The sequence below is a fragment of the Hippocampus guttulatus genome, chromosome 3 (genome assembly GCF_054856545.1).
Source record: "Hippocampus guttulatus isolate MCC_2025c chromosome 3, RoL_Hgut_1.0, whole genome shotgun sequence".
Lineage (NCBI taxonomy): Eukaryota > Metazoa > Chordata > Actinopteri > Syngnathiformes > Syngnathidae > Hippocampus > Hippocampus guttulatus.
In genome coordinates this window covers 9761365-9785539 of record NC_141263.1, presented here as the reverse complement: position 1 = coordinate 9785539, position 24175 = coordinate 9761365, and the positions used below count along the sequence as shown (strand labels likewise).

Sequence of the window (24175 nt, the reverse complement as noted above, 5' to 3'; positions counted from 1 at the left end):
GTTGTTTAAATTTGTCTCCAACATACCCAGGATCCTAAGCAGGATCAGCAGTAGAAAATAAATAGTTTGATGTGTTACTCCGAATAAACTTATGGAATACATCATACTAATGGTAATGCCTGAGAAAAAAATATTACACATAGTCATCACGTGAATTCAAATGAAGTAGTGCGCAGAATACACAAACCAATTGATGCGACACGCCAGCTTAGCTTTGGGGATTTGGCTAAATGTAATCACACTTGATATCAGCAATTCACGCTCATCCGCAATAATTATTCTTTACAATACTCAAGAGGTTGGCTCAGCCAGCATATTCGCAACAGCAAGAGTGCATCTTACGCTATATATTATTGAGGACATTCGGGGGTCTGTTAAGGACTCTCTCCACTGTAATCTGAGGCATACTGTGGTCCGGCCTCCTCATTATAGTCGGTCACCATGGGTTTCTTTGCATGAGCTTCTAATTAAACCAGATAAATTGGTGGAAATCCTTCATTATGAACCGCAGCCTCCTACGAGAACACAACAGACTGGAAATTCTATTAAATCTGTAATGGAAATGATTTATCATGCTTATGGTGTACGGTCTGTGACTTTCACCTTTTGCATAGGTTTGCGGTCCTGCTTGCTTGATTCGTCACTGGTCAACATCTCGTGTTTTTGTCCAGGCCGACTCTCATATAGGCAGCGTTTAATTTGAAATACATTCCAGAGGCAATTGAGGTTAGAGGTTAGGTAGAATCCTCTCGACACATTCCACACTCACGGTTTCTTTCCAGTTGATTGCTTTTTAAGTAGCAAATGTTACTCATTCCACACAACATCCAGCCTTCACTCTGACCAGTGCTGGAGGGGGAATTGTATCTCATGTATATCTTGAGATGGTAATGAAACATTTACACTAGAGCATGGATCGTCCACTCCCGTTCCTCGAGGACCGCTGTCCCGTCTTTTATTCCGTATGTCCCTGCTGCGTGCGACCCAATTGATTACTGTAAAATGATCAGATAATGAGCGAGGTCTGCAGAAGCTGGATAACGATGCTGGTCATTTGAATCAGGTGGGTTGAAGCGGGGAGACATGGGAAACAGGCAGTTGCAGGTTAAGAACACACTCCCACTACAAGACTTACTGCAATAAAAGGCACACACCTTACTGTCAGGAACAAGGAAGAGGTGAAGAGACAGAGAGAGAGAGAGAGATGAGCTATTATGAAACAAATGTAAATCTTACTGATTACTGGTGAATTACAATATGAAAAAAGGTACCCCAAGACGATTCCTTTGTATAAGGCTGTAAATAAACAGTAGTTCCAATCAAGTAATGAGCAGAAATATTTTATTCTTTTTTTTTATTCAATTATGAACATATAAAAACCCGGCGGTCGATCCCAATTTCCGATCACATCGATCGGATCAGTCCAACCCTGATTTGTAATTTTCTTCCCCCACTCCTCACCCCCTTTTTCCTCAGTGCATTTTTAAAAGGAGTGAATTATACAAGGATGTACGCGATTCACAGGCCGGCCTCGTCCCGACCCCTCATGAATAGTGGGGGTCCACTCTCAAACTTACCAAAGATCCTTGGCAGTGCTACAGTATATGGTGAAAATATTCAGATATACAATACAGTCTATATGTATACACACACACACACACACACACACATGCATATCGTATAACTTTTGATTCTGTTTACTCTGTTGGTAGGTCCATTTAACTGGTTAAACATCTAAAAGACTGGCATGTTTCCTTCTTGTGTTAGATGACAATATAAGATGGTAAAATGAGGAAGAGGAATGAAAAACAGTGGTATATATATATATATATATATTATCATACCAGTTGTCAAATAGTAGGTTGCTTTCGTAATCTAAATAAATAACTCTTTCATATATTCTCCATCTGTGAACAGCTTCCCATATCTGACTATTTCCCGAGCGGGCACAAAATTTGCATATGTAGTTGAATTTATGGCTTGCATCCACTTCTTGAATTGATTTTTTTTTTTTTTTTTTACCAGAAATTAGGCATACTGGTAACCTGCTCCTTTTTCTCCATCAGAGGTAAATGCAAATGAATCTGCCCAAGCATCATTAATATTTTTTTTTTCAGATATTTTTCTTTTCTTAGATTTCGCCATCTTTTGCCTACCTAAGGTTGAAAGTCTCGATAAATGTACGGCATTTTGCTGGGCTGTCGGAGAGTGTGACACATATTTTGAGCGACAAGAAAATAATACAATGTACAAATAATTTTATTTAATTATTTTGCAATCACAATAATCTTACAATTTATAACTTCAATTAAACCAATGAACAAAAACAAATATAATACTAATGCTCAACTACAGTGCAGTTTCGGGTGGGCTTTCCACGCATTACGCTGGTCAATTCTGCCTGCCGACACATCAAGTGCTCGCAAACGTCTGTGAAGAAGGTGAATACTGATCACCGAAACTGCATAAGGTCTGAAGAAAGAAGTTGTGGTGCCGGGAGGCAAACTAACAAGGGCAGAGTGCAGCCAAACACTGTATTTTCTTCATAGGCTATTAACTGAGGCGGCCCGGTGGTCGAGTGGTTAGCGAATCGACCTCACAGTGCAGAGGTACCGGGTTCGATTCCAGCTCCGGCCTTCCTCTGTGGAGTTTGCATGTTCTCTCCGTGCTTGCGTGGGTTTTCTCCCACATTCCAAAAACATGCGTGGCAGGCTAATTCAACACTCAAAATTGTCCCGAGGTGTGAGTGTGAGCGCGGATGGTTGTTCGTCTCTGTGTGCCCTGCGATTGGCTGGTAACTGGTTCAGGGTATCCCCCGCCAACTGCCCGAAGACAGCTGGGCTCCAGCTCCCCCCACGACCCTTGTCAGGATAAAGTGGTTCAGAGAATGGATGGATGGATGGATGGAAGGCTATTAACAGCACAACACCACTGCAGCAAACACCAATTGGACAACTCACTGTGGTTGCCATTACAGAACTTTTCTCTTCCTTTTGCATCTCGACAGCATTTTTATAGCAACACTTGAGCCGTGGGTTGCCGACTCCTGTTCTATTCTGTTCTTGGCGCTGAGGATGTGGAGCGAATAGCGTCGGCGTGGAGTGCGGATACGTATTTAGACCTGAGAGTCGGTGGAATTGAAGCAGATTTGACATGGGACAGGAAAAGTGAACCCAACCAATCTCTTTTTTTTGTCCATTGACAAATGGACAAAAATCCTTGAGTTTCAAACTTTGCATGTAGCCGACGTGTGGGACGTCATGCACGTTTTGAGCACGGCATCACTGATTCACTTTGATTCTCTCCTCTTTCATTGAGAGCATGTTTTCCCCCCATTATTTATGTAAGTGTTTCAAGATACAAATGTTTACGCTTTGGCAGAGGAACGTGCTCTCATTTTAATTACTTTGACTTTTTATGACTTTGTCACCTCAGCATTGCTTTGCTTTGCATCATCGTATTTTCATTTTTACCAAATGGAAGACCATTACATTCTTTTTAAAGCTGTTCACACCGTTTCTCAGAACTGTCAATTCCAATGTTGCCTGTCCCTGATGGCCACTCTCACCACTTGGGTATGCTGCGTCCTACCCCTCACAGCTCGCACATTGCAGGTAGTAAACAGACTGAATGGGGTACCTCAGTGCTGGAGGAGCAAGCAGCAGCCACCCAATGGCAAAAAAGATACCTCGCACCAATCGCAGAAGCTGACATAATATCTCCTCCACATTTCGCTCTCTTGATTTCAAGCCCCACCCGCTCCTTTTCATTAGCAAGTCGGTCCGCGTCTCGGTGTTATTTAAAACCAGCTATTCCAACCCCTCTCGCGCAGCCACCGTGTTGCATTTGTTTGCCGCTTCGCATGCGCGTGAGTGCGCGCGCGCACGCGAGAGTGCACTAACATCTCAAGCAGCGAGTGAGAAGGGAGAGCAAGAGAGTCAGGAGAGAGACGCAGGGGAAAGGCTAAAAGCATCTGAGACGGGCAAGGAACGGGAGTGTGATTCACAGCTATGAAATCCATCCAGGCTTTTTGTATGCTGCTTCTCTGTCCAGCTTTGAGTCTCAACACCAGGTAACGAGGAGTACAAACGTCCAATATTCGACTACTACTGTGAAGCTCTGTCCTGCACTGTCAAATACAAGATTCTAAAATTGTCCGGGCAAGGGACTCACTGTATTTGGCATGTTGCTTCAGGAAACTCAAGGACTTAAAGGGAGGAAGGAAGAGATTATCTGTTTAACTGGGCTATTATCTTCCTCAGTTCTAGGTCGGCGAAGAGACAGTTGTCCCATTGTGTGTGCAATTCCCTGAATGCGATGCCTGCCGGGGAGGTGGTGGTGGTGGTGGTGGGGTAACCATAGTGGTTTTTGAGACTTTTGCTGCATACCGGTTTAAAAGAGAGCTAGTTGAAATTCGGTGAAAAGAGAGGATGGGGTACGTGTGTGCGCGCGCGTGCGTATGCGTGATTCAGGCGTGTGTGTGTGTGTGTGTGCGTGTGTGTGAGCGCGTGTGCGTGATTCAGGCGTGTGTGTGTGTGTGGGTGTGTGTGTGCGCGTGTGATTGAGGTGTGTGCGTGCGTGCGTGTGTGTGTGTGTGTGTGATTTCGGCGCTGCATTTAGAAGTAAGAGTCATAGGAATGAAGAATGATGTATGAGTGGGACAGTTTTGATTACGTTGAAAAATCATCCTTTCCGTTCATCACTTGTACTGTCTCTTAACAAGAGTCGTGAGGGGAATCAGTGCTTTCATGATACCTTGGAGACTTAAGTGCAGAGGCACACATAATAATAACAATAATAATATAAATAATAATAATAATGATACTAATACTACTACAAATAATAGTACACTTTTTTGTGCTCCCGAGTGTCTTAATCAGTTTAATTCTGGTTTCATATTTTCTTTGGGAACGAAGGGAATGACATATCTCAACAGAAATACATTTTTTTTGTCATTGCTAATGAGGTCAATACCAACCTTTGGATATTAAAGATTTTTTTTGCCCTTTAGCAAAGTGAGATTATTAGCCTCGCACAATATACCTCAATATCACAGAGAAAAACTAATGATGTAGACTTGTATTCCTCCCGGCTGTATTAATGTATAGCAATAAGCAAATGCGTACTCTTGTAGTCTGTAGTAAGACAACTTGGAAATGTTCACCCCACGCTAAATAGCATATAACTTCTTTGTCACATCTTTGTGATCATTTTATTGTGTTCTTGTTCGAAACAATTGACCATTTCTAACTTAACAATGTCTTTATGTAGCTACTATTCCATTAGAGTGTACTTTATGAGCCTTTGAAGTGATTGTTCAGGTGAGAACGGGAGCTTGCAGTGATGTGGAGATAATTTTGCTGGTTCTCATACATTGCAAGGTGCCTATTGAGGGTGAAGACCATCAAAAATAGTTAATTGTAATCAGATATAATAAGAATGTATGTCATGTTTAGAAAAGTAAAAAACAAACAAACAAACACACGTTTTAAGATGAAAGTGGTATTTCACTGACCTGCCCAACTTAAGAAAAGAAGGCGATGGGGATATCCCAGCTCCAGGCTAACACATCTGCCAAAGAGTGGCCATGACCAGATAAGATGCATTCATCAGTCCAGTTTTTGAACTGCTTTGCGGGAGAGCTGGAGCCTATCTCAGCTGACTTGGGGCAGTAGGTGGGGTACACCCAGAACTGGTTGCGCAGACAAACAACCATTCACACTCACAATCACACCGAAGGACACTTTAGAGTGTTCAATCAACCTACCATGCATGTTTTTGGAATGTGGGAGGAACCCGGAGTACCCAGAGAAAACCCTCACAGGCATGGAGAAAAATCCACAAACTCATGACTTCTACACTGTGAGGAGGACATGCTAACTGGTCGACCACCGTACCATCCACCAGATAACATAGTACAGTAAATCGATGCCAATTATGAAAATTCTTTCTTCAATAAATATCGTTGTGAGCTGCTTAGTAGACAAGATGAAATACAGTACAAGAAAAAAAAGCATATCCGCTGACGTATGGTGAATCTATTTTAGGCCAGATTGCAGGTTAATCACTTCCCCAAGTGAACATGTTTTTTTTTTTTTTTTTTTTTTGAGGATGTGTTAATGACAGAGTATTCGATGGTGTGTCAATCAGACAAGTGTTTTGGTGCAGTGTTGGTCTTGGCCATGTAATTTGAACGAGCATTTGTCTCTGTGACATGTGTTTTAATAGCTTCATTGTGACACGCAATGAGCCTAACTACTGTATCTGGAAGAAAGGCCTCAAGGAGTACCGGTACTTGCTTTCATCTGTTTCTCTTGTGGTTGTTTCAGGGAAATGTCACTATTGAACTGGGGAAATGACTGCACAGTTGATTCATAACACTTTCATTTCCATTGTGCTTATCATTAGCACTGTGCTGCAGTTGGTGACATACTCAATCTAATATGTTAATTTGTTTTGGCAGTGCCCATTAATGAACTCCAATATCATGAAGCAGTTTTCATATTTCCATGTAACATTGTGCAAGTGTTCGGATGACGCAATCACAATTTATCATTGACTTTATTTTAACTTTCTTTTTTTCTTTGCATTGTTCTGTTTACCACATGCAACTAAAGCATATTGTACTGGGATTTTATTTTGCTCAGACTCAGATGGCACTTTTTGCCTTCATACTCGGTTGTTATTCTGAGGGCTCATATTCTGTTCCACTATGGCATAACACTGTAACATTAAACATTACTGAAAGTAAGGCGGACGAAAGGAAAAAAATGAATTGTGACCTTGTAGCCTGCTGCAGAGGCGAGGCTAAGTTCTGCCTCGCTTTGTTAGATTCACCATCTTCACATCAGTGGTCTGTGAGTGAATCCCTTTTGTCCTTTATGTTAAGTGCAACATCCACCAAGGTATGTCTGACCCGATATAATAAATGCATTCTTCTGTTATGATTGCCCTCAATTAAAAAATGACATCCACGGTAATAGCATAATAATGCAAACAGTATCGATGTTCATTAAAAATACTCAGTTTATTTAAAAATAATCAGTTTATGTCTGTATCTGACCAGTAATGCATACTCCACTTCCAATGTGAGTGTGATCAAAAGGCTTTGACTTTAATAAATTGAGCAACTCCGACCGCAGAATGATTGTGCAGGGTTTTGCGGCATTGCAAAAATCAATTGGTACTTAGGCAGAACACAAGGCTGCATTGACACGAGCCCCGTGAGATATGATTGTCCACCCTCAGGTCAGGGTTGTGAGGCTAAGAATGTGCTTCTGCTTTCGGCTTTTCTTTTTTTCCACCTGCGCAGATCAAACAGTCCCACCTTTTTCCACTTTCAAGTTTTGTCTTTCAGGGCTTTTCTTAAAACATTTTGACACATTTTCTTGACACCATCTTTGATGCCTCTTGCATCAGCAGGCTCTTCTTAGAAGAAGCTGCTCTACCTTGCACCGTCTCCACTATTTCCATATTGTTACATTGTTTTAGATGTCACATGGAAGGGCAAGAGTGGGTCTTGGATTGATGACTGAATACAGGCCTTTTTTTTTTTTTGAACTTATGAATTAAAACTCGTGGAGTGTCAACCACTTGAAAAAAATGTCTAACAAGAAAATGAGTAACCTCTGTGACTGACTTTCACATCCAATTTCTCATAAAATAATGAACAAATACACAGGTTCCGCTAATTAAGACCATTTCTGATAGATTGTAAAAACAATGCACACAATGCAATGTTTTGTTGTCTTGCATGTTTTTGTGTGTGTGTGTGTGTGTGTGTGTGTGGTCATTTCAGTTGCTATGAGGCATATTTTGTTGGACATAATTCAAGTTAACCAGCACGCATAGTTTTGTCCACCATCATCCTTTCCATGCAGATTGTTGCAGAATGCTTTTCTGCTCTACATAGCAGAGAAAAGACAGGGTGAGGTGGTGGAAACATTGTCAGATGTAAGACAGGCACACTACGGATATGACTGAAACAAATCATTATAATTGTACATTGTATAATATTTGTTCAAACACATTGCATGTGACTTTGTACTTAGTAGTAAATATAGCATTGCATATACAGTGGTGCCTTGATATACAAGCTTATAGGTTTTTCGAGATACGAGACGTCGAACGTCCAATTCCAATTCTGCTTTGGATTACAAGCACGAACTTGAGATACGAGCACTGCTCAAAAACAGCTGCGATCGGCTCCGGCGCACCCCCGTGATCTTGTGAGGATAAGAGGATCCGAAAATGAATAGGTGGATATTATTATTATTGTCGATCACAAGTCACTTGTTTTTGTTTATGTTTTTTTGATTCCTCAGATCAAGTATTCTCCATAAGGCAGAAGATTATCTATGTCAGTTAATGGGCAAGTGAAGTGAAGTGTTTTCAGACCATGAAGTTGTCCATATATTTCTAAATTCCAAAGGTCGGTGAATGATGGGTAACCAGGAAGCGAGAGTGAGTGTGTGTACGGACACTAGAACAAACAAGTCTCATATGATTTCGGAGACTTTATTGAGTCATATGAAGTTGCTCAGAGAAAGTTCCTTCTGCATCTAGACAAAAGGATGACACGTGTTGGCGGGGGTTGTGACTATTTATTTTCTTTTTCGGCATGACAAAAATGTAATTACACTTCCTCTTCTGCTCTACTCCTGCCTTGTAAGAGGCAAACTTGGGCAGCCCTGTATAAAGAAGCGATATTCTCTCCTCATGTTTGGAGATGCTCAAAAGGCAGTGGAAATGAAAGGCAACCAAATCATTGGATGGCCAATGGGAGCAGTGCGATTGAGCTATAAATGTCTGAAGGCTCCTTCAAATGAGGCACTTAAAATTACCAGAGGTCATGCGGGATGAAGATCTGCTTATTTTATATTCAAGAAAGGTTCAATGTACTTTGCTGTTTCCATCTTACGACAGAAAACATCTTGTCCAATTCACATATAGATATAAATTCAGGGTTGTTGTTGTTGTTTTTTGATTGTAGTCTTGATGTTTTATCTTCATTACTGTTCGCATTTTTGGCCAGAGGTCCTGAAATTTTTAGTATTGTGGTCTGACGAGCACCAGTTATCAATCAGTAATAACTTAACCTGTGCTACCTTCTTGTGTCTAGTATCAGTAAAAGAAAAGAAAAACGAAAATGAAACGGCCATTCACACTGTTCATCTATTTTATGGAAATAAAATGAATTACCGTCATGTACATCTGGTAAAATGGTCTTTGCACACAACATAGTGAAATGACAAAATGAAAAAAAAAAAAGATGCATCTGCGGGCGGCCCGGTAGTCCAGTGGTTAGCACGTCGGCTTCACAGTGCAGAGGTGCCGGGTTCGATTCCAGCTCCGGCCTCCCTGTGTGGAGTTTGCATGTTCTCCCCGGGCCTGCGTGGGTTTTCTCTGGGTGCTCCGGTTTCCTCCCACATTCCAAAAACATGCATGGCAGGCTGATTGGACGCTCTAAATTGTCCCTAGGTGTGAGTGTGGGCGTGGATGGTTGTTCGTCTCTGTGTGCCCTGCGATTGGCTGGCAACTGATTCAGGGTGTCCCCCGCCTACTGCCCGGAGACGGCTGGGATAGGCTCCAGCACCCCCCCCCCCCGCGACCCTAGTGAGGATCAAGCGGTTCGGAAAATGGATGGAAGATGCGTCTGCTGTGTAAAAGCAAGGTATTTGTTTAAGAAAAAAATCTTACATCATTCTTATTCAGCCTCCATTTAAACCATTTGCTAATGAATTTATTCAGTTCTCCTGCATTTTGAGCAAACTGGCTGTACGCTAGATTTAAACAATAATTTTGTTGGAAAAAATGGAATAGGTTGGTTATTCGTACATGTTTAGGTCATCCCACTTGTTTCCACATCATGCAGTGTACTGTAGTTCCTTCCCCTTTTCTGTTCAAGCACAAAGTTCCCGGTCATTGTGCCGCCAACTTGGCTTCCCACCTACAATTCATGAAAGCCCATCTAAGGAACTTTGATGTGGATCTTTATTGCAACTTCAACCGACGGCTGATTGTACTGCTTTGGTGCTGTCACTACGCATAGAGTCGTGCTGTCAAAATTGTTGCTGTAATTGGCAGAGACTTAATTGCGCTGTCCCTCTAAACACGGATGCTTGTGTTCTCAGAAATGAGTCATTACTGGAGGGCTTGGCTCTTTGTTTTACACTGTAGTGCAAGATGTATAACCATAATAAACAAAGGCTGCGCACCATTCCTTGTCAGAATGGCAGCGAATATAAACGGACTTGGTTGTTTTCAGTGTATTGTTGCGCTGCAGCTTGGAGTCAATTTGTTTTGAAGCAAAAGCAGCACACTTGAGTGGTTTCTGGATCTTGTCACATCTGATCAATGCATATGAACGTGACGCTCAGGGCTTTTCGGAGGTTATTCAATGGGGATGTTGTTCATGGCATAAGATTTGAGTCAAAGTGTCATCGTACGGCACGCGTTTTCCTCTGCATCTGACTGAGACATCCGCTGATCGTTCAACACAACTCAACCAGCATCTCGGCTTTTTTTATTTTTTATCCTTCATTTCAACGTTGGTTTTCGCTATGGGCCCTGCTGCACCCCTGAGATATGTACCATCTAATTGGTTTACATATCAGTAACTGCATGAAAGCTTGGAAACATTTCAAATTTGAGGTAGTGAAATTGTGAATCGAGTCGTGATTTTAAAGGATCCATTTGCTCAATTTTTCTGCGGCTTATGCCGGAGCCCATTCCAGTTTCCATCGAGAGGCAGGGCCTTTGAATGATTTCCGGCCAATCACATGGAATGATGACAAACAGCCATGACGTTCACGTCTCAGGATAATTGTCTTCAATTAACCTGCCATTCTTGTTTTTGAAAAGTGGGAGGAAACTGCCGTAGTACAGTCAAACCTCGGTTTTCAAACGTCTCTGTTATTGATCAAATCGGATTTCGAATTTCATGTAAAAATTTGAGATTTTTACACCTCGGTTTACGACTGAAAACCGGTTTTCGACCAAACTGAGCAAACTTGAATACGGCACTCGACACGTCTCGGCTTCCTAACACGAAGTGACGCTTCCTCGTGTAACGTTCATTGTGAGCAGACGTGTTTGTTGTGATTTACGCAAATCTGACTGTTTGTTATTTCATGATAGTGTATTAGCCACTAATCACGGGCCAAATAAATAGTTTCAGATTTCGAACAAATTGCTTTTTGAACAGCCTTCTGGAATGGATTATGGTAGACAACCGAGGTATGACTGTACTTGAAAAAAAAAAAACATGCAAGCACGGATAAAATGCAAAGTCCACACAGGGAGGCCTATATTGAAAGTCTTGTCTTAATTCACTCAAAAATGAAGGTACTTTGTGTAGAATCTGCATCTGAGCAGCAATGACTTATTCAGTTTTTTGAACAGTAACTGATGGATACACAGGTTTATCGTCCCTTCTGCTGATCTAATTTATCTGCCTGTGACTATACGTCACTAGCACAGATGAACAATCATTGTCATAAATTAACCAATATAATTTTTAAGAGAAATTAAATGAAATTGGATAACTTCCTGGGGTTGCAGTACCCCTCATGATCTCTCTCCCGGCACACAAGGGTGCCACGGCAACCTGGTTGGGAATCACTGTACTGTAGAGTGTCCAAATATCCATCACACTGAGAGCAGAGGGTATTACCTGGTTGTATTATCTTCTTTTTCGCTTGCCTTTCGGCTGCAATGATTCTCACCGTTTCATCAAGTGAATGGCGTGAACAGACATCATGTTTTTCAGCAGCGGCAAGTTTGACATTCATTGCCGTTCAGCGTTGACATTCTCTTCTATTGAATGCCTTCTCTGTAACAGTGCATGTGGCTCAAGACTCAATTGAGTTGTAAATCTCACATATTTTGTCTCAATCTTCATCTTTTTGAGATTTGGCTTGACCATGATGTTGCCATCGCTCATAATCATTCACCAGTTTTGTTCTTTTCTACTGTCTCTAAACCCAACACTGGTTTACTATCGGTAGAACCTAACTCGGTGGAATTATCCACCAAATCATGGGCAACTCGCAAGATGAAGGTGTTTCGTTTGGCATGAGCAAAAAAGCCTTATAAATGATTCAACTATACACAAACTGCTTGGATCATGGAAGATGAAGCAAGACATTCGAGGCTTATCTTTTACATGATTTATTTTGCTGCAGCATTTTTCTCTTCTCTTCTTCACACCGATTGTCTATTTAAATACTATCTGTCGACATATGTCTTATTATTTCAAAGACATTCCCCAGACGAATGCCCGCCAGTTGTTAGCTCGATTAATATCCCAGATGTAAAATTTGGAATTAAAATGAATGTGAACTGATGCAGTCAAAGTAATGTTCCACTTGTGCTTGCTTCCATCATTTTACAATCAATGGCCAGCTAAGCTACACGAAGTAAAATGAATTACTGTGTTGACATTTCCTAATGGCAATTCTTGCTCTGCATTCTACTTCCAGTGAGAAACACCTTCTGTCAAATATCTGATAAGTCAGGCATTTCAGTTTGTTACTCGTGGAGTACTGCTTTTTTAATTATTTTTTTTTTGCACTGTTGTGCTAATTTAATCATCATTTGGTGCATGGCACTAAATTAAGCAAATTGAGAAACTGAGGTTTTATGTTTGTTGATAGCTGCAATTAAATGACCGCCTGAGTCTCAGTCTTGGAGGGTAAGTCAACAATAAGAGAGTTGCTCACCTGTTGAATTTACACTTTGCTCCCCACACAAACCACATACAGTGTGCGCTATGCTAGGTGACACAAAGGAAATCAGTAAACAGTCAATATTTACAGTCGACAAAACAAATCCAAATTGAGAATTTATTATAATTTTATAATTTATTATAAAATGATCAAGTTACACTGCGAAACTGTCTCGTGCTCATGTTCATTTTGTTTTGAAAACTTAATACAGCTTTCTATTTTTATTTTTATGAAGCCCATATAAATCTGAATCCTCAAAGGCGTCTGGTTGATTTCTGTTATTTTTATCATATCATTTTCTGAGCATATTCCAGTGTCAGGATCCATCTTGGATGACAACCTGTGATTTATTCAGTTTTTTACCAAGAAACCTGATGGTTAAGTGCGGTACCCACCACACACTCTATCTACAAGGAGAGAATTTTCCATGCAGTCCTTTGCATTTAGAACAACGCAACTCTTTACCCCTCATGGTTTTACAATATGTTTCAAGTGATGTTATGCATTCAAAGGCACTTCTGAATTGAAATGTATGCGTGAAGACTTTCGTGAAAGGACCAGATACATGCCACCGCTTTGAGCCACTAACAGAACGAATGGCAACATTTATGTTGAAACGTTATTTCATCTGACATTTATTGCCTCACATTTTCACCATGCTACTTTTTTTTAAATAGATTGGTGACTCTCCAACATACTGAAATTCTTAGTTGAAAACAGTAAAAGTGCCACTCTAGGCAGATTACTGACATATTTCTGACCTGCAGACACTGTTCTGGGAATAATGCTTCCTCTTTTAAAGATGTTTTGTCACTTGCCAATCAATCTCCGGCGTCATTTGGCACCAAATGGGAACCCAGTCATGCAGTTCATCTTCTTGCTGATTGCATACTCCTGATTAAACTGTCTGTCCTAGCTTTTATTTTGTATTTCAGCAATGACTAGAGCGCAAAGAGATGTCTTACCCACAGAATGCAACCCTACTTTGTGTGGGTCTGTATGCACTGTATGTGCAATGAACCTCACTGTTACAATTCAAAGAGGGTAGCTCGAGAGAGTTGCATGACCAAAGTCCACCGCTCTGGGTTGCCTGTCTGTCAGATGTCTTGCTTGGCTGAGCTCCATACAGTGATGGTGTTGACAAAATGACAGGATGAGAGCAGTCTACAGTGAATATCAATATGGCTCAAAAACATTGTTTCCCTCAAATGCCTGAGCATCCACACACCGAAAAATAAAAAACAAGAAAGCTGTAGAAAAACAAACTCTACGGATGATATATGCAACAAATTTCACTTGCGTAAAGCGCGGAGGGTCAAACGCATGCTCGTCATCATACAATCTGAGGTCTCATGCGCATGAGATGTTCTCTCACTGAGGGTGAAATTACATGCTGACTGCAAATTATGCAAACAATTGCATTTCAAGATGCTTCTTGGCTTCGTGTTCATATGATGGTGTGAAGAGGTTACATATAAATGCAGATCTACATTGTCATTCTTGTCCTCCCAGAGCTTGCTTTTTTTTGTCTGCTCTTCGGCCCGCTGTTGAAGACTGTTTGGATGTGAGAAGTAGGAAAGAATACCGCCACTCCACTGCGGCAAATATCAGTCAGTCATGGGCCCTTGGACTTGTCATCAATTTTCTCCCCTTTTCAGTGCCGCTAGTGGGAAGCATTCAAATGTTTCTCCAATCTTATAGTTTGCCCTTGAACTGGAGCCCTTTCGTGGTGGTGAATTTGGTTGGGGGGGGGGGGGGGGGAAGACACCCGGGGAGGTTGTCATTTCACACAGACCTAAAAGCACGAGTTTTTATGTTAAAAAGACCAATTTGACTTGCATCAAATATCTGCGACTCGACTTCAGTGTTAAATGAGTTATAGAAAACATCTGTGGTTGCATGTTTTCCCAAATTAGCATTTGATGACAGGTGTTTGGATTAACACCGATTTAATGAGCTTTATGAAATTCCCTGCAGGATGAATGTGGGGTTTGGGGATTACTGACTTCCAGGATATTGTTTAAGACAGGCAATGGAACATTTCCGCTGTAAACCCATTAAATGTGTATACAGTCCATCCTTATACACAAGGGAACAGGAAACCATTACACATAATTTTATTGATGTGCAGCAGGAACAGATCAATTGTACTGATGCAAATAGACAAGACAGCAGAGTACAAAATGGGAAGAATCTTGGGAGTCTGTCACCCTGATTCCATGTAAAACTAGGAGGAAAAAAACACCGCAAGAAGGTTAAGAAGGCAGTAATCCCCAAGGTAGTGAATGTTGTGACCACTGAGCAGAAAACTGATTTTCATGGTAACAGTTGTATTTTTTTTCCCCCTCTCTTACATTTTAGCCAAAGTCAAGCCATGCATTCAATGTACTTTCTTGGATATTGACACACAAACACACACGCACACACAAACATTTTATTTTTCATATGTGTTTTAATTATTTCATTTTTTTTTAAATTTTATTATTTTATACTTCATAGCTGCAATATTTTGACTATTCCATCTCTAACCCCATTCAAGATGGATGAAACGTAACTAAAAAAGGAAAGCCAGTTCCTGATACATTATTTGTACAGGCATTGGACAGTAACAGTGCTATTACAAATGCTAACTCACCATGAGAGGTGTCCTGGCTGCAGGTTCATGAACATTACAGACCATGAAAATAAATGGCCTGTGATCATCTCGTCACAATGCAGCCAGTGTACACCTGACTTTAATTTATTAATACAGCATATTTTCCCGTATACTGCCCGGTCTTTCTTCCTTCCACTGCAGATTGGGATGTCGGTCTGTTAAAGGGAGAGGCCTTTATTTGTAGCTGAATACATTTTTAATTTAGCTAGGCTATCATACCTTTACACACTCACCTCAACAATCCCAAATTATCTTCAATTGCTAATTTATTTTCCTAAAAAAAGATTTACTACTTTGTACATAGTCATCGATGAAAATGTTCCGGTCGATGCCGTGCTGGCTGGTGCTTAGTGGGTTGGCATCTGCAGTCACACCATGCTACCAACCATAGAAGCAGCTTTTGAACTTCACAAAGAACAAATGGACCTACTGTAGATGACCAGATGATGGGGCGGCACGGTGGACAATTGGTTAGCTCGTATGCCTCACAGTGCAGAGGTGCAGGGTTCGATTCTGGATCCAGCCTTCCTCTGTGGAGTTTGCATGTTCTCCCATTGCCTGTGTGGGTTTTCTGCGGGTGCTCCGGTTTCCTCCCACATTCCAAAAACATGCATGATAGGCATGATTGTGAGTGTGAATGGTTGTTCGTCTATATGTGCCCTGTGATTGGCTTGCAACGAATTCAGTGTGTACACTGCCTGCTGCCGAGAGAAAGCTTCGGCTGCAGCATGCCCGTGACCCTGGTGTGGATAAGCGGATTAGATAATGGATGGATGGTTGGAGCAGATGATGCTTTGAATTGTATTGCAATATCGATGGTGGCCTCCGTGGCAGTTGTGGCCGCTAAATGAAAGTCGTTCAATTGGTACTGAGGAACAATAGGAAATCTGAGCATGTCATCACAGCATGTGACTAAATTGATCAATCATGAGAGATGTCGCATGCGGTATTCTGCTCTGACGGCAATTACTGCCGTGTGTGCGGCATGTGTTGCAGAGTTTCCACGCAACACAATCTGTCAGTCAGGTGATACAATGCGGCCATTGACATCCATGTGGACGCCGGAGTACAAAAAGGTCTGATGTGTGTCAATGTATGCTTCAAACTATAGTAGAACAACTGAGTGTGCCCCTTTGTTAGCGCTACTGAAACTCTAAGGCACGTGGGAATGTAATGGTGACCCGTTTGCAGATTAAACTGGAGTTTGAACAAACTAATGAGTGTAGAATCATCAAGTGGTGGGTGAAAGCGTTACCTCGCCTTGTGGTGTTGCCCAGTCATGATTGATGGAGCCGCTCCGTCACACAATGATGTTCACCTTGCATTTCGGTCTTTTGATTTGCTGCATTTTACTTTTCCATTCTGTCAACCACATGTGCCAACAGGCGAATATGAAAATGCAAAGTGTAAATGCAGCAAAGCTTGGATTTTTTTATTTTATTTAATGTGCTGCATGCATTTGCTGTGTGAGTGTGGGAGCAGCGTGCGATTGCATTCGGCTTTGAGGGTACACTGTTCTCAAGCGATTTTCCCCACAAATAGTTTCATATTATGTAAAACTAAGAGACAAAGTGGGAGTCATACACACACGTATGACTATGGAGAAATGGGCTCGTCCGCTGCCACTGACTCAAGTTTGAGGTCGCTGTTTTTGTCCTAAATGTCAGCGTTCCTCAATTTGGTTAGAACTGCCCAAAAAGAACCCAAAAACGTTTTCTGAGTGGAGGATTTTTTCGGACAGACATCATTTAACAGAACTCTAAAATAAGTGCCGCAATTAAGCCCTTTACAGTGTCACTTTAACCAACAATATTCCAGAGTGTCAGATTGCTCTTCATAATGTTGTTGTCTTTGTTGCAGTTCACTTTCAACCCATTCAGAAAAGTTAAAAGTTCATGGTACATGTTTCATTCTAACTGATATTCAAGATTGAAAATGGACTTGTTTAAAAAGGCATGAAGAAGGTCACAGGTTGGAGTGAAAACGATCCCCGCTGCACTTAAGCTTGTCAGTCTCCCCCTCACCTTTAACAACCCCGACAAAGGGTCTAACGAGTCGCCTGCTATGGGTATTGACCCCAAATTATCAGAATCCCCTCTCACTATGTTTTTCTTTGAATGTTAACACAGACTTACAATGAGGCATGTCCTTCAAAATCACTGGAAATCACTGCACTCAGATGTAGTTTCTTTTTTATTTTGAAACTGTTTTGAGGTGTTTTACTTCTCGAGATGAAAAATACAAAGTATAACCATCCATCATTCTGCTTTTATACTATGACATGATTATGATTTTATTATGAATTTTTTTTTTTTTTTTTTACAAATTACTGAATGATGGCAGCGCGGGCACCTGCAGCGGCACCTCTGACTCCCGAAAGAAATGTCATCCGTGCTGTATGTTGCACATGTAGCACATTTGACAATAAAGTTGACATGAAGTAAGTCCCACCAGTGAATATTCTGCAGCTACACATCCATTAATTTTGGGATTCCGATAGTGCTGACTATACATCCCATGAGCCTGTCAAAGCTTGCATAATGTGTTATGCAACTAATTTATCCAACACCTCCTAGCCTGAGTTAACAACAGATTCCTTCAAATATAGCACTCGACTGTGTAGCGAGCAGAATCCCATTACTAAAATGGATAGGACTAATAATCAAATATGACTTCCAACCTAAACGGATTAACAGTGGTTTTATGCTCTTGGAAATGTGTCGAGTTCCCATGCCACATAAATACCCAATACAAAGCTTTGGGCGGCCCGGTAGTCAAGTGGTTAGCACGTCGGCTTCACAGTGCAGAGGTACCGGGTTCAATTCCAGCTCCAGCCTCCCTGTGTGGAGTTTGCATGTTCTCCCCGGGCCTGCGTGGGTTTTCTCCGGGTGCTCCGGTTTCCTCCCACGTTCCAAAAACATGCATGGCAGGCTGATTGAACACTCTAATTTGTCCCTAGGTGTGAGTGTGAGCGTCCATGGTTGTTCGTCTCTGTGTGCCCTGCGATTGGCTGGCAACTGGTTCAGGGTGTCCCCCGCCTACTGCCCGAAGACGGCTGGGATAGGCTCCAGCACCCCCCGCGACCCTAGTGAGGATTAAGCGGTTCGGAAAATGGATGGATGGATACAAAGCTTTTAAGCAAGTTGATCTCACTGTTGCCAGTGGCTGCTAATGGAATGGAGGAGGGATGGTAATATATGCATGTTGGTGCAAAAGAAGCAGAGGGATGCTTCTCACTGTACTGTATAGCTGAATTAATGCCCCATACAAGCAAGTTAACGCAAGTTACTCATGATTGGAGAACACAGTTAATTGGAAGACTTAACAGAGAAGTCACATCCCAGTGAAAGAGCAACTGAATAAGAACCCAAGACATATAAATCTTGTCTAGTAAAGACATCAATAGATTTCTAAGTTATGACTAGCTGACAGTGAAATATTTGTGATTTAGTTGTGAATTTTTCTGCACTTGTTTTCATGATTCAACCATTGGAGGATATTTGGAAAGATCGACGGCAGTCACGTGGAACTAAAGAAAAATCCGACTGCCAAGTTGTAGCCTAGTTGTAATTTCAGGTAATTTTTCTGTAATGCTTCTGCAATTTTACTGCTTTGGCACATTTTCATCAACGGGCGTCAGAAAAAAAGGCTTCATAAATTCCGTATTCCTAAACTATTCAGCGATGAGCATAAAAAAGTCTTCTGAACATAAAACAAAACATGAAAAAAAAATTATGCGCCAGACAAATCAATTGAGATTCAAATCTTTGAACGGTACCACTCTTTGTCAACAATAAACATGTTGTGTCTTGCTAAACAGCACCTCAGCAATAACTGGACTTTTTGAATTGGTGAGTCAAGTTGAAGTTGGTGCTTTTTTCAGCTTACCCCATGTCACAGTTGTGTTAGTTCCAGCAGAGATTTTTTTTTATTTTTTATGTCCACGTATTAAAAGGACCCAGGAGGTTCCAGTGTAAAATTAGTCTTACGCATCATAAATTCCGTATTCCTAAACTATTCAGCGATGAGCATAAAAAAGTCTTCTGAACATAAAACAAAACATGAAAAAAAAATCCTTGTAGGTCCTGGCCTTGCCGTGGCAAGGAGGCTTGTGTGTTCCAATGATCCGGAGAGCGTTACCGTCTGGAGCTTGCTCCAGCTAGGGTCTCCCTTGGCGGGCCGGTCTTCCGGGGAGGTTCCAGACTAACAAGGTCCCAACGGTGTGTCGGTACGCCTCTAAGATGGCAGCCCCATCATCCGACTATCCTGCAGAGGGCCAACAACCCACTCAGGAGAAATGTATTGTTACGAAACCGACCAGAAGAAAACAGACTGCCCAAACCAAGACAAGACATAGGAACGCCCCCGACCAACGAGTACGCCTGAAGACGCGCATTGCTACATGGAACGTCCGAACGCTTCTTCGGGCTGGAGCTCCTTCACTGCTGTCCTTGGAGCTCTCCCGCTACAAAATCACCATGGCGGGTCTATGTGAATCAAGATGGCAAGGCAGCGGCGAAATTACAGCAGGAGAACACTGCTTCATATGGAGTGGCCCTGAAATTCGGACGAGCCTCCATGGAGTTGCGCTGGCCATGTCCAAACATACACGCCAATCACTTATCAGCTGGATCCCAATTAACGATCAACTCCTGTCTGCACGGTTCCTCCACCGACATGGCAAGATGACAGTCATCGTTGCTTACGCCCCCACAGATGTCGCCGATGATACAGTGAAGGACACCTTCTTCGACCAACTCCATCAGGTCGTTAGCCAAACCCCACCACATGACATTGTCATCATCCTCACTGACGCCAATGCAACCTTCTCTTCCTCCTGCAGAGAAGGACCATCTCACCAAACCCCCACACAACCCATTGGCACCACCTTTGTCAACAACACCACAAATGATAACGGCAAACGTCTGCTTCTCCTCTGCCATTCAAATAACCTCTGTATCACCGACACGTGGTTCCCCCGCAAGCAGATCCATCACTGGACCTGGTATAGTCCTGATGGAAGAACCCGGAAGGCGATAGACCACATCATCATCTCCCGCCGCTGGCGATCCTCCGTCACCAACTGCAGGGTCTTCAGAGGAGCACAGTTGGGCAACACTGACCACCGCCTGCTGGTTGCCCAGCTACGACTTAAAATACGAGCAGACCCATCTATCAGGCCACAACCACGCTTAATGTCTTCCAGACTCTGTGACCCCACCACTGCCTCTGCATATCGCCGCTCCATTACCAATGCCTTCACCGCCCTGGCCGATGATGACATCACGGACTGGGAGACTTTTAAACTAAAGGTCAACCAGTCTGCCCAGGATGTATTGGGAAGATCAAGATCTCTTCCCAAACAACCATGGATCTCACAGCTGACCCTCGACATCGTTGACCGCCGCCGTGCTGCTCGCCTGCGCGGTGATATCACAGAGTACCGGAGGCTGAATGCAGCACGAATTGCAGCAATTGCGACTGACAGGGAGAGATACTGGGGAGAAGAGGCTGAACGCATGGAATCAGCAGCACAGCGCAACGACCTTAGACAGGTCTTTCAAATGCTGCGCCAAGCCCGTATCGGACCACGCATCAAGACCGTCCTCATGAAGGATGCCAGTGGAAATCGCATCACCACTGAAATAGACTGCCTTGAACGCTGGAAAGAGCACTTCAGCAACCTCCTTCATCATCCTCCAGTTCCTACCGACCCCTGTCTTGTTACTGCTGCCAACTCCACCACCCCCAACCCCAACTGCAAAACGGACCCAGTCACAATCGACGAGGTCAGAGCAGCAATAAAATCACAAAAAAAATTACAAGGCCCCTGGAATCTGTGCCATCACTGCAGAGCTGCTCAAAGAAGGTGGTGACTCCACGGCCCAGTGGATCACCCACATCGTTAACCATGTGTGGGTGGCAGAACAGCCCCCCACAGACTGGACCCGAGGCATCATCCTGCCATTCTGGAAGCGGAAAGGCGACAAGCAACTCTGCAACAACTACAGAGGCATCTCACTGCTCTCCATACCCGCAAAACTGTTCACCCGGATCCTTCTCACCCGCGCCTTTCCTGCCATTCGAAGCCATCGCTGCCCCCAACAAGCTGGCTTCATGCCCAACCGGTCCACTCTCGATCACATCTCCGCAGTTAGACTCATTGTTGAGAAGGTCAGAGAGTTTCGGAAGGACCAACATCTCTTTATAGCCTTCATAGATCTCAAAGCTGCCTTTGATACAGTTGACCACCACTCCCTTTGGAACATTCTGAAATACCTTGGAGTGCCACCCAAAATAACCACATTGTTCCAGCGACTCTCCAACAACTCAGAGAGCTGTGTTCGTGTGAATGGGAAGGACTCAGAGTGGTTCCCCATTAACAGCGGGGTCAGACAGGGCTGCGTGGCTGCTCCTGACCTATTTAACTGTGTCATTGACCACCTTTGATCCGAGTCCGGGAGCAAGTCTCAGGCGTGTCGTTCGGCAACTTCCACCTGACCGACCTTGAATACGCTGATGACACCACCCTGTTCAGCAACTCCCTCCAAGACCTCAGCAGTGCTCTCTCCATATACCAAACAGAAGCAGCAAAGCTGGGCCTCCAAGTAAGCTGGCAGAAAACCAAGCTTATGTATATCGGTGACGGACCCCACCCCTCCCCCCTGTTCTTTGGCACAGACGAAGTGCAATTCGTCAATTCCATCATCTACCTGGGCTCCACTATTACTAGCAGCAGTGAGCTCAAGCCAGAGATCGACCGCAGACGCGCCCTCGCGGCCGCGGCTATGCAGTCACTGTGGCGGCCCCTCTGGCGCCACCACTCAGTGTCCCAAAAGACCAAGATGCGCATTTATAACTCAGCAGTTCCCATCCTCCTGTATGGTGCAGAATCCTGGCCTTTAAAAAAGACCCTGGCCAAGAGGATCGACGGCTTTGACAGCGGGTCACTCAGAACCATCTTGAACATCAGCTGGCACATCCATGTTGCCAACTCAGACCTCCGAAAACATACTCTTCAGCCCCCTGCATCCCGACTGGCCGCTCAGAGGCGCATCCGTTGGCTTGGACATCTCCTCCGATTACCCCCGGAACACCCAACTCGTGCCATCTTCTCATTTGATCCAGCGACAGCCGGCTGGAAAAGGCCACGCGGCAGACCCCACACCAGATGGCTTGATGTCATCAGGGAGGATCTCAAACACCAGGGCCTTACCCTGGAGGATGCAGTGGACCTGGCTCATGACCGTGGTCATTGCCGGGCCCTGGTGAAGCTGATCGGCTCTACGCACTGTGACGACCCAGCCGAATGAGACTGGGCCTCCGCATCGCAAGAGCATTTATTATTATTATTATTATCTTAGGCAACGATCAGCGTCACACATTGTTCCATTCGCCGTGCTCAGTGCTAAAGAAAATCTGTGAAGTAGTTGCTTGTTTAGGTTATTTATGCACATGATTTGTAGTTTCAGTCAGGTTAGAAAAATAATCCAACACGTCACAGATGATTCACAACCATTACCACCGTAATGCATGCTTTGAAGTCTGCTTGGCTTTGTCTGTCAATGACTGAATGTGCACGTTGCCTCAGTTTATTAGCATGCATTATGAGTGTGTGTGTGCACTTTGCCAAGAGAACAGACAGAGATGCAAGCAGACAAAAAGGGGTCATTTAATCCATCACATACTGTACAGTTAGGTCTGGATCAAATGGTTTCCAGAGTCAGAAATGTTCTGGACTGATATTTCGAGTTCATCTTTAGCCAATTTCAATGAACTTTGGGTTGAATACATCGGCAAATTGATGTCATTAATCTGAATCAAATTAATTATGTTTCTGCGAATAATGGCTGTTAGGACTCGTAGTCATTTAACAAGCGTAAGAAGACAGTTTTATTTGGTACATTCAAGCAGAACGATCGTCCTGAAATAAATGGGCGAACGGGGAATGTTTAATTCCTCTAAAGATTGTACGCTAGAAAAAACGCAAAGAAATGACTGGATATGCTGGATGAAAGAACACAATGGCGGGTGAACAGGAACCAAGCACAATTGCCACCTTCATGAATGGATAAAATGAAACACTTGTCACATTATTTAATACAATGATTGAGTCTTACGACAGGAACCAAACTACACAATAAAGTAGAAAACATATTTAACAGGAACCCAAAATATCCATGACCTTGCAGAAAAAACAAACTCTTCTTCTTCCTTTGTGAGCAACCAAATCCTTCACGCAATAAAACCAAAATAAGGAGTTTAAATATGGAACCGTAACAAAAAATAAAAAAAGTACAGTCCTCTACTATCTATAAAGATATCTAAAAGATTACATCCAGACTTACTGTCGCTCGACACTCAACATAGGACACACCTTTCTCCAAGGCACCTGAACCAGTTTCACGTCTCTGACGCCATGTTGATACATTCTCATTTCCTGGGACATTTCCACTAATTGGCATTTCCCATTACGGAGATGGGATGTCTGACAGTCCTCCTGTTCCCATGACAATAGCAGGAGACTTGCAGACAAGTAGCTCTTAAGGAAATGGCAATGTATCACACCTCAGCCTTCATTACATTCTCTCTTTTTTTTTTTAATGGACTTTATGCACACACCATCTTCACTTTTGGGGTACGGCGGCGTGCTAACTTCCTGTCAACGCTTGTGACAACAATGACAGCATCAAACTCTTCAAAGTACACTCACTGTCCGATGGACTTAACATCAAGTTATCGGCAATGGAGTTTCACCTTTCTAATTTCTCTAGTTATCTGCTCAGCGATC

General features: G+C 42.9%; 1 protein-coding gene across 1 annotated transcript in view; it reads left to right on the top strand.

Annotated features, from left to right (window-relative positions):
• Positions 1–3788: 3788 nt before the first annotated feature.
• The window catches only part of luzp2 (leucine zipper protein 2), a 145773-nt gene continuing 125386 nt past the window's right edge, over positions 3789–24175 (top strand). Inside the window, exon 1 of the mRNA XM_086108157.1 lies at positions 3789–4072. Within this exon, the coding sequence (XP_085964283.1) occupies positions 4011–4072 (62 nt within the window). The 5' untranslated portion in view covers positions 3789–4010. The remainder of the gene's footprint in view (positions 4073–24175) is intronic.